Source organism: Anser brachyrhynchus (genome assembly GCF_964034855.1).
Source record: "Anser brachyrhynchus genome assembly, chromosome: 23".
Classification (NCBI taxonomy): Eukaryota; Metazoa; Chordata; class Aves; order Anseriformes; family Anatidae; genus Anser; species Anser brachyrhynchus.
In genome coordinates, this window is record NC_137716.1 from 3,924,952 (window position 1) to 3,935,490 (window position 10,539).

Below are 10,539 nucleotides of genomic sequence, written 5' to 3' on the forward strand. Positions count from 1 at the left end.
TGGTGAGGGCCGTGTCCCGGTGAGCCCCGCGCCCCCGCCATCTGCCGCGCCGCCTAATCCCGCCGAGCGCCTCAGAGGGCGAGGGAGGACGCGGGGCCGCCATGGCCGCCCACCTGCGGCCCACCTCAGGGCCTCGCCTCACGGCCCGTGAGGACTTGGGGGCACGCGGCCCTGAGGGATGGGAAACCACCCTGGCGGCCCTCAGCCGGGACAGGGAGCCATATCGCGACAGGGAGGCACTGTGACAGATTGTCCCCCCCCTTCGGCAGGAAATAACCCCTCCCGCCCCCCCCCCAGGTGCACATGGTACGTTCCGCCCCCCACCCGCTGCGCCGCCGGGCCGCACCACCGCGAGCCGCGAGGGGGGGGGGGGGGGGGGCGCACACCGGGATGCGGGGTGGGGGGGGAGGGAGGAGGCGAGGGGCGTCTCCCCCCCGCCCCTCCCCTCCGGGCAAGGGGCCGGCTGTCAATCAACGCCGCGCCGCCGGCCAATCGGCGCCGAATCAGCTGGAGCCGGGGGGCTCATTTGCATACGCGGCCCCGCCCACTCACCCCCCGCACCCCCCCCCCCACCTCCTCCCGCTGCTGACGTCAGCGGGGCTCTGCAAGCGGCGGGGCGGCGCGCGCCGCTGCTGCAGTTCTGCGGGAGGCGCGGCGCGAGCGCGGGCTGGAGGTGAGCGCGCGCCCCCGCGCCCCCCCCCCCTTTAATCCTACCCCTCCCCCACTGCCGACCACCCCCCCCCTAATCCCCAACCCCCTCCCGGTTCCGTGCACCGGGGCCGGGAGGGGCCGCCGGGGATCGCACCGGGCCGGTTGGGGCGGGGGGAGGGCGTTGCACGCCAGCTGGCGGGGATTGCAACTGCAGCGGGGGGGGGGGGGGGCGATGGGGGGGGGGGTTGCAGCGAGGGGGGGGGTTGCAATGAGAGAGGGGGGATTTGCAATAAGGGGGGGTGTTTGCAATACGGGGGGGGTTGCAATACGGGGGGGGTTGCAATGAGGGAGGGGGGATTTGCAATAAGGGGGGGTGTTTGCAATACGGGGGGGGTTGCAATAAGGGGGGGGTTGCAATACGGGGGGGGTTGCAATACGGGGGGGGTTGCAATGAGGGAGGGGGGATTTGCAATAAGGGGGGGTGTTTGCAATACGGGGGGGGTTGCAATAAGGGGGGGGTTGCAATACGGGGGGGGTTGCAATACGGGGGGGGTTGCAATGAGGGAGGGGGGATTTGCAATAAGGGGGGGTGTTTGCAATACGGGGGGGGTTGCAATAAGGGGGGGGTTGCAATGAGGGAGGGGGGATTTGCAATGAGGGGGGTGTTTGCAATAAGGGGGGGTTGCAATACGGGGGGGGTTGCAATGAGGGAGGGGGGATTTGCAATGAGGGGGGGTGTTTGCAATAAGGGGGGGGGGTTTAGCAGCGGGGGGGGTGAAATGAGGGGGGAGTTTGGAATGGGGGGGGTATTTGCAGCAAGGGAGGAGGATTTGCAGCGAGGGAGGGGGTGTTTGCAGCGAGGGAGGGGGTCGCAGTGAGGGTGGGGGGGTATTTGCAGCGAGGGGGGGGTATTTGCAGCGAGGGGGGGGGTTGCAATGAGGTGGGGGGGTTGGAATTAGGGAGGGGGATTTGTAGCAAGGGGGGGGGCGTTGCAATGGGGAGGGGGGTATTTGCAGCAAGGAGGGGGGAATTGCAGTGAGGGGGGGAGACACACGTCTCTCAGTGCCCCCACCATTGCAGAAGGCCACGGTGTAAGGTGGGCACCCGGGGGTGCATGGGGAGGGGCAGGGATGTGTCCCCCCGCCCCCCCCCCGTATACCCTTCCCACTGACAGCACCGTGCACCCAGACCCCCACCGCGCCGGCATCCCCCTGCACCCCGCAGCACCCCGCAGCACCCCGCATCCCGCAGCACCCTGCTGCACCTGCGCCCACCCCCGCGCAGCACCTTGCACCCACCCCCGCGCAGCACCCCCCCGGCGCAGCCTGCGGGGGCACCGCCGCGGGTGCCATTTTGCAGAGGAGACGCAGGAACGGCCGCGGATCTGCACCCCCGCGGGGGGTCAGGGCCCCCCCCCTGCCCCCCCCCCCCCCCACAACCACCCGTACACCGGGGCAGCGCGCCCGGTGGCGCTGTGGGGACGGGTGGCGGCAGGGACGGCGAGGCGGCGGTGGCCTGGCCCCGTGTGTGCCGTGCCACCGCGGCTGATGTGAAGCGGTGCCGAAGCCCCGGTGACATCGGGGGCGTTGGTTATCCCCGGGGGGGCGTTGGTTATCCCGGGGGGCGTTGGTTATCCCGGGGGGCGCTGATGCCACCAGGGATGTTGGTTATCCCGGAGATGCCGGTGCCACCGGGGACGTTGTCGCCGCCGGTGTCCCCCCGCGGAGGCGCCCGGCTCACGGCGCCGTCATCGCCGCCGCCTCCCCCGCCTTGCAGATGGCGTCCGCTACCGACTCCCGCTATGGGCAGAAGGAGTCCTCGGACCAGAACTTCGACTACATGTTCAAGATCCTCATCATCGGCAACAGCAGCGTGGGGAAGACCTCGTTCCTCTTCCGGTACGCCGACGACTCCTTCACGCCCGCCTTCGTCAGCACCGTCGGCATCGACTTCAAGGTCAAGACCATCTACCGGAACGACAAGCGCATCAAGCTGCAGATCTGGGTGAGCCCGGGTCCCCCGTTTCCAGGGATGGGGGTCTTAGGGGGGGGATTTATGGGCTTGGGCTGCCCCCTTTTGGGGATGCGATGCCGTCGGCGGGGGGGGCTGATGCTCCCCGCGTGCCGCAGGACACGGCCGGGCAGGAGCGGTACCGCACCATCACCACCGCCTACTACCGCGGGGCCATGGGCTTCATCCTGATGTACGACATCACCAACGAGGAGTCCTTCAACGCCGTGCAGGACTGGTGAGCCCCCCCCGACACCGTGCTCGGGTCCCCCCTACCCCGTGCCGTTATCCTATATCCTCCCCCCCCATCCCTTTGTGCCCCTTTTTATTTTAAATTTTCATTTTTTTTCGTCCCTCCGCGCCCCCGAAGGTCGACCCAGATCAAGACGTACTCGTGGGACAACGCGCAGGTCCTGCTGGTGGGGAACAAGTGCGACATGGAGGACGAGCGCGTGGTGTCGGCGGAGAAGGGCCGCCAGCTCGCCGAGCACCTGGGTGAGTGCTGGGGGGGGCGGGGGGGCCATCGCCACCTGCCATTCACTATAATGCCGGGCTCGGCGCGATAACGCCGCTTAAATTGCAAACGGTGGCTCGGCACCAAGAATAAAAATATTATGGCAATATCCAGGAAAAAAAAGGCGTTACGGCACCGTCAATGCCTGCTTTGGGTCAGTTCTGGGGATCGTAACCCCGCTGCGGCCTAGGAGGGGTGGGCTTGGCGTGGGTTCGGCCCTGCTCCGAGCAGGCCGGGCCCCGGCATCGGTGAATATTTAATGGGAGGAAGAGGAGGAGGAGCAGAGCAACGCCCCGGTGCTCGCTGGTGGGAGGCGGCGAGCATCACCGGGGCCGTAGCGGGGTCCGGGGCCGCCCCCCCCTCAATATCATTAACCCCCCCCTCCCCAACTCCAGGCTTCGAGTTCTTCGAGGCCAGCGCCAAGGACAACATCAACGTCAAGCAGACCTTTGAGCGGCTGGTGGACATCATCTGCGAGAAGATGTCGGAGTCGCTGGACACGGCCGACCCCGCCGTCACCGGCGCCAAGCAGGGCCCCCAGCTGACGGACCAGCAGGCCCCCCCGCACCAGGACTGTGCCTGCTAGGGCCCCCCCCCACCCCGGTCGGTGCACGTGTGTCCCCCCCCCTCCCCAGCACCCCCTTTTTTTTCCCCCCAGGGGGGGCTTTTTGCTGCTGATACCTCGCAGGCTCCCGAAGGGTTGGAGCCTGCCCTTTTCCCACCCTCCCCATCAATTAGGCTGTGCCCCCCCCCCCCCCTTTTCCCCGTTATTTATTTTTAAGCCTGGGATGGTAGGAGGAAACTCGCCCCCCTCTAATTGCTCCCCAAGCCCAAATCGCTCAGAAAAACAAATTTTTTTTTGCCGTTTTGCTTGCGGGGTGATGGGGAGGGGGGCCGGGACCCGACACCCCCGTCCCCGTAGCGGGGGCAGCGCCTGCCCGAAGAGCCCCCCCGGGGTCTTTTCGCTGCCCGGCGCCCCCTCCCCAGCTGGCTGGCTGCTCCCCACCTCCTGCCCGTTTGTATAAACAGACGCTAATTTACGCCCCCCCCCACCCCCCCGCTGTCTTCCTCCCTGTACATAGGACGGCGTCCCTGTAAATAGCCGTAGGACGTGGCGCTGTGTGCGTGCCCCCCCCGCTGTGCCGTGCCCGTGTCGGTGCGTCCCCTTCTCCTCGGTGTGGTTACCTTGTGAGCAGCACTTCTCGAGCTCTTTAATTTAAAGGTTTCAGGAGCAAGCAAGGGGCCGGCGGAGCTGCAGCGCGGACCAAGCCCCGTGGACCCCCCCCACCCCGAAACCCCCCCCCCCGGATTGGGGAGAGGGGCGAGCATCACGACTGCTGCAGCGCGCTCGGCTCCTTGCGTGGTCATATAGTAACGTGCTTCTGTGGAGACTGTGAATAAGTGGATATTCCTCGAGCAATGACCGACCCCGAGGTCTTGCTTCCCTCTATTTATTTTTTCCCGGAGCGCTGTGTCTTTATTTTACAGGTTCCCCCCCCCCACCCCCTCACTGCGGTACCGTGGTCCTCCCCTTCCCCTTTTCCTATTTTTTGTGAAGTTTACTGATGGAAGAGTTAACACTGTACTGTACAAACGTCAAAAAAAAACAAAAAAGTGTCAAAAGGGTACAATTTCCTAAAAATCACTGTATTAAAAGAAATGGTGTGAAGAAATAAAGCGATGCTGATCACCAGGCGCTCCGGGTCGTCTGGGGGGGAGGATTGGGAGTGGGGAGGGTCACTGCGCCGGGGGCAATTTCAAGCTGAGGAGAATTATCTGGTTTCACAATTAGCATTCTGCTCATTCCCCCCCCCCCCAGTGCCCTGCAGGGGGAGGGATGAGGCTGGAGCTGTAAGGAAGGCACCTTTCAGGTGTTAGAAAATGAGATTTTAGGCACTGGAGGCTGAAAATAAATGGGGTCCCGGGGGGGGGAGGGGCACCGATTGTGCCTGGGGAGCTGCGAGGGGCAAGGACAGGACTTTGTGCTGTGGCACCGAGGACGATTTGGTTGCAGGTGCCACGGGCGGTGGGGCCTGCCCCCCCCCGCCCCCCAGCTCCTCACTTTTGGCTCTGCCTCTCTCAAATACGGCCGAAACCAGAACAAATTTCATATCACAGCTTGGGGGGGGCTCCGCCAGGGCTCCTGGGGAGGGGAGCGCAGGAGGGGACAAGGGGCCGGAGACGCTGGGACTGTCCCCCGGCGCTGAGCGCTGCTCCCCTACCCCACTTGTTAAGTACAGCCCCCTAATTGCAATCGGTAAATGAATTAATCGGCGAGACCTGCGCAGGCTGCAGCAGCCCCTGGCTGTGGCTGTCACCAGCGATGGCTCCCAGGCCCTGTGCTGAGCTGCAGCCGTGCCCGCCACGGGGCCGGATCCTGCCCGACCTCGCGGCGGTGCTGGCTGCCCAGAGACCCCAGCAGCACGGGCAGGAGCTTCTGAAGACATCGCCGTCTTCAGGAGCAGCTTCTCCACGCTGCTACATCCCAGCGCCGCGCTGCTTCCCGCGCTGCGCCTCCTGCTCCGTGCTCAGCGCTGGTTTGGGCTAAAAAAAAATCCAAAAAAACGGGGCTCGCGGGCTGCAATCCGGGCCGTGGCTCGCGCGGGGCGACCGGGGCCGGCGCTCACCCTGTGCTTGAGGTAGGAGAGGTAGGTGTCCCAGCCCAGCGTCACCACGTTGACATAAACCACCCGGTATTTGGGGGGGACGTAGAGGAAGTTGAGGAGCTGCGCCGCCGGCCACACGCACCAGTCAGCCTGTGGGGGGGACGACGGAGCCACCAGGTGCCCCCAGGGGAGCCGGGCACCCCGAGGGGCTCGGGGACGAGCCGAAGGGACGGGTTTACCTTGTAGAACTCCCAGAACTTCTCCTTGAGCTCCTCCCAGCTCGCCTCCAGGCTCTGGCCCTCCAGCGTGCCCATGCCTGCGGGAGAGGCGGCGTCAGCAGCGCCCACGCGGATTTCGGGTGGCCGAGGACTGGTGTCCCCCATCGGGGTGGTGTCACCCCCCCCATGATGGGTGTCACCCCCCCCCCGTTGTAGCCCACCTAGGAAGTACCAGGCACCCAGCGCAGGCGATGCCACCAGCTGGTCGATGAGGACTTTCTTCAGCACCGTCCTCAGCCCCCGCACGCCCCGCGCCGGGAAGGCAGCGTCCAGCCAGAGGTACCAGAAGTGCATCAGCGGCCCCATGCTGCAGCCCACGGCGAACATGCGCCCTGCGAGGCGACACCCGCACCCCCCCCACCCCTGCATTATTGATGCGGCCCCGTAACGGGATCCGGCCCCCAGGGACCCACAGGGCGGCCACGATCCCAACCCCGGCGACGCAGGGCAGGAATTAAGCCAGGTTTTGGGGAGCGGGATGGCTTCTCCCCCCCCCCCCCCCCCCCCCCCAGCTTTGTCACCTGTGCGTGCCGCCTGGCGCTGGCCCTCGGTGTCGCGGCGCAGCTGCCATGCCTGCTGCAGCGTGTCGCCGGCGGCCAGCAGCGCGCCGCAGCTCGCCGTGTTGGTCAGCAGCAGCAGGCGGCCGCGGAAGAGGGGCTGCAGCAGCCGGCGGCCCCGCGCCAGCATCCCTGGGGGGGGGGCGGGGGGGGCGTTAACGGGTGGCGGTGCCCACCGGGGGGGGGGAACGTGGGGACAGACCCACAGCTGTGGCATGGCTCACACCCCGCCCCCCCCACCCGGATCTTCAGTCCTGTATGGCCCAGTGCTCCCAGTTAGACCAGTGGTTGCTTCAAGTGACCCTGTTGGACACCCCCTCTGCTGCCCAGTCTCCCCCAGTTACACCATGTGCCTCTCCAGTACGCCCCAGTTAGCCACACGGTGCTGCCCAGTCCTCCCCCGTTGGCCCCCCAGTCTGCCATTACCCCTGCAGGGCCACCCCCAGTCACACCAGTGATCCCAGTCACCCTGTGCCCCCCCCCTTACCCCTTAGGTACTCCCCCAGTTGCCCAATTACCCCTAGCCCCCCTCAATCACCCCTAATGTACCCCCCCAGTCCCATCCAGTTAGCCATGCTGTGCCCCCCAGTCCCCCCTGTTCCCACTGGGAGCCCTCCCAGTCCTCCTTCAGCCTCCCCCGGACCCCGCCCAGTTATATCCATGCCCCCCAGTCACCCCCCTCCACATCTCCCAGTTACCTCAGTCCCTCCCAGTAACCCCATATGGAACCCCCCAGTCTCCCCCAGTTACCCCTGTGCCCCCCCGTTCCCACTGGGAGCCTTCCCAGTCCTCCTTCAGTGCCTCCCGGAACCCTCCCAGTTATATCCATGCCCCCAGTCACCCCCCCCCCCAACTCCCAGTTACCCCAGTCCCTCCCAGTAACCCCACATATGGAATCCCCCAGCTACCCCAGTACCTCTCAGTTCCCCCTGGGAGCCCTCCCAGTCCTCCTTCAGCCCCACCCCCGCCCCGGACCCCTCCCAGTTATATCCGTGCCCCCAGTCACCCCCCTCCCCATCTCCCAGTTACCCCAGTCCCTCCCAGTATCCCCATATGGAATCCCCCAGTCCCCCCAGTTACCCCTGTACCCCCCAGTTCCCACTGGGAGCCCTTCCAGACCTCCTTCAGCCCCCCCCGGAACCCCTCGAGCCCCCCCAGTTATATCCGTGCCCCCAGTCACGCCCTCCCCATCTCCCAGTTACCTCAGTCCCTCCCAGTAACTCCATATGGAACCCTCCAGCCCTCCCAGTTCCCCCTGTGCACCCCAGTTCCCCACGGGGTGCCCCCCCCAGACCCCCTGTGCTCCCCCAGTGCCCCCCAGTTCCCCCCCCGTCCCCTCCCCGCGCCCCCCCCCCCCCCGCTCACCGCCGCGCGTTCCGCCACCCGCCCGCGGAGAGGGGGGAGCGCGTCAAGGAACGGACAACTTCCGCTTCCGGCGGCCGCCATGACAGGTACAGGGGCACAGGGGGCCGCCATGATACGTACAGAGAAGCACAGGCGGCCGCCATGACACGTACAGAACCACTGGAGGCCGCCATGACACGTACAGGGGAGCAGGCGGCCGCCATGACACGCAGCGAGGCAGAGCTCCCCAATGGCCCCGTGTTGTCCCCAGGGCCTCGTCCCCAGCCCCCAGCCCCCTCCCCGTCCAGCAAATCACTCCGGAGGCTTTTCTCGTTCCACAACACGTTTCTCTTTATTCCCTGCGCTCATCTCGGCGCTCCCAGACGCCCACATCCGCCGTGTCTCAGTGCTTGCAGACAGCCCTGGGCTTCGGTGCCGCGGCGCTCTGGCAGCCCTCGGGCTTCTCTCCCTGCCACAGAGCAGCGAGTAGTGCCAGCAGGGTGGGGGGCACGTCCCCACAGCCCCCACCGGCACCCCCGTGTCCCCGTCCCACCTGGTAGAGCTGGCACACCAGCCTCAGCAGCGAGCGCTGCGCCTGTTCCTCCAGCTCGTCCGTGTGCTTCTGCAGGACACCGGGGCGGGGGGCTCGTCATAAAGGGCTCCTCATGGCCCCCCCCCAGCGCCCCGAGCTCCCCCCCCACCCCTTACCCCATTGATGACGATCCAGGGGACGTATTCGTGCGGCGGGTCGAGCGCCTCCGTCAGCTGGGCGTTGCGGTGCATCAGCGCGGTCCCCAGGTCCCCTTGCACGCAGGCGGCGATGCGCCCCGCGTCCAGCTGCGGGGCGTAGACCTGCAGGCACTGCCGGGGTGGGGGGTACAGGGCGCGGGTCAGTGCGGCGGGGGCGGCCCCGTGGCGGGGGGACGGGGACAGGGACGTACGGCCTCCAGGTTTTTGGTGGCGGAGGTGCCCGACTCCATGCAGAAGATGACGGGGAAGTAGGTGGTGAAGTTCTCGGCCTCATGCATCAGGCAGGCCTGCGGGGACGGGGGACAGCGGTGAGGGTCCCCCCCGGGTGCTCGCAGCACCGGGATGAGGACGGGGACAGCGCGGCTCACCTGGATCATGTTGCCCAAACACTCCTCCGAGCCGTGCTGGCACTGGAACTGCCACTTGCCGCCGACCTTCTTCTCCTGCGGGACGAACCGGTCTGAGCGGGGCCGGCAGCACCAGCGGCATGGGCACGGCACGGGGCCGCGCCGGCTCCTACCTGCGCGTTGCCGTACGGCACCAGCGTGATGTTCATGGTCTCGCTGGGCAGCAGCAGCCAGGTGGTGAAGAGCTGCTCGACCAGGAAGCCGCGGCATGCCGGGCACAAGCTCTCGTAGTAGAGGCTCAGCTCCACGGGAGGAGCCCTGGGCTGCGAGAGGTTGGCGCAGCGGCTCTCCGCCTGCGTGCAGAAGGTTTCTGGGGTACAGAGGGCTGCAACGGGGTGAGGCTGCAGCCATCTGTGTGTGCATGGGATGGGGTAAAGCTGCTGGGATGGGGGCAAGAAGGGGCTGTGCATGCAGCCCCCGGGGCTGGGAGGGAAGTGAGAGAGGCTGGGGGCCTCCTGCGGCTGCAGGGTTACACGTGCCGCCGGCACACAGCACTGGGGCTTTCCACAGGAACTTCCCCAATGTATTTTGGGGAGAAGTGCGGCCAACGGAGCCAGGACTCGCCTGGGCAGAGCACAGCACCCGCCGCCGGGTGGGCTGCAGCCCGTCCGGGCTCACGGGGTGCTGCCAGCCCCGCCATCGCAGGTCTCACCATCTGGCAATTCACGGCAGAATAAGCTGAAAAGCTGGTTCGTGCTGAAAAAGGAGAAGTGGCAACAAAGCGGGGGGACGGATCGAGGTCCGGCTGCAGCACGACTCTTCCCCGGGGATGTCAGGGAGTGCCGCGGGGCCAGCTGGATGCGGGGACCCCGAGCATCCCTGCACCGTGCCAAAGGGATGCTCTGAGCCGGCTCAGGCACCGGGTACTGACACTACACAGCCGTGGTCCCGCACAACCCGGCCCCAGCCCCACTCAGCACCAGCAGGTGCAGAGGCTCCCCTTCGCGCCGTTTCGGTGGGACACGTCCCCCCGCACCGGGCTGTCACCGCAGCCGGGGGGGTGGCAGCCCTGGCACCAGCCCCGTGGCTCTGACCTGGCAGGCGACGGCGATCTCCCGCGAGCTGCACCAGAGGTGGGCCGGGTAGTCACAGCCGGGCAGGGCCACCGCCAGCCCCGGGGCCAGCAGGGCCAGCAGGGCCAGCGGCAGCGCGGGGGCCATGGGGACGGCGGGGTGGCCGGGAGCCAGCGCAGAGGCGAGCCCGTCCCCAGGAGGACTTTTAAAGCTCGGCTGCGCCCGCCTCCGCGCACCCTTCCTGCCCCGCTCGCCCTCCTCCTCGTGACGCCGCCGCTGCTGACTCACGCGCGGGGCCACGGCTCCGTCCCCTCGTCCTTGCTGCCCCGCTGCATGTGCCAAGGGTCAGCGTCGCGGGGTGAGGGCGCAGACCCTGCACATTTGGGATCTGGGGTGCAGCCGCCCAGCC

The 10,539-nt window shown here is 67.1% G+C and overlaps 3 protein-coding genes across 3 annotated transcripts; 1 reads left to right on the top strand and 2 right to left on the bottom strand.

The window, feature by feature from the left end:
- The first annotated feature begins 541 nt into the window (after positions 1 to 541).
- On the top strand, positions 542 to 4,868 carry RAB3A (RAB3A, member RAS oncogene family). The gene is made up of 5 exons (XM_080566027.1): positions 542 to 673; positions 2,428 to 2,655; positions 2,781 to 2,899; positions 3,032 to 3,156; positions 3,571 to 4,868. The coding sequence occupies exons 2-5, from the start codon at positions 2,428 to 2,430 to the stop codon at positions 3,759 to 3,761; spliced, it is 663 nt and encodes a 220-aa protein (XP_080422153.1). The 5' UTR covers positions 542 to 673; the 3' UTR covers positions 3,762 to 4,868.
- MPV17L2 (MPV17 mitochondrial inner membrane protein like 2) lies at positions 4,802 to 8,061 on the bottom strand. Its single transcript, XM_080566032.1, has 6 exons — positions 7,982 to 8,061; positions 6,581 to 6,748; positions 6,221 to 6,391; positions 6,021 to 6,097; positions 5,803 to 5,931; positions 4,802 to 5,719 (listed from the first exon to the last, which is right to left on the bottom strand). Exons 2-6 carry the CDS (start codon positions 6,744 to 6,746, stop codon positions 5,654 to 5,656), a joined length of 609 nt encoding a protein of 202 aa, XP_080422158.1. The 5' UTR covers positions 6,747 to 6,748; positions 7,982 to 8,061; the 3' UTR covers positions 4,802 to 5,653.
- Positions 8,062 to 8,285: 224 nt separating this feature from the next.
- On the bottom strand, positions 8,286 to 10,408 carry IFI30 (IFI30 lysosomal thiol reductase). The gene is made up of 7 exons (XM_080566033.1): positions 10,152 to 10,408; positions 9,231 to 9,410; positions 9,079 to 9,153; positions 8,902 to 8,997; positions 8,669 to 8,821; positions 8,514 to 8,582; positions 8,286 to 8,429 (listed from the first exon to the last, which is right to left on the bottom strand). The coding sequence occupies exons 1-7, from the start codon at positions 10,275 to 10,277 to the stop codon at positions 8,364 to 8,366; spliced, it is 765 nt and encodes a 254-aa protein (XP_080422159.1). The 5' UTR covers positions 10,278 to 10,408; the 3' UTR covers positions 8,286 to 8,363.
- Positions 10,409 to 10,539: the final 131 nt, after the last annotated feature.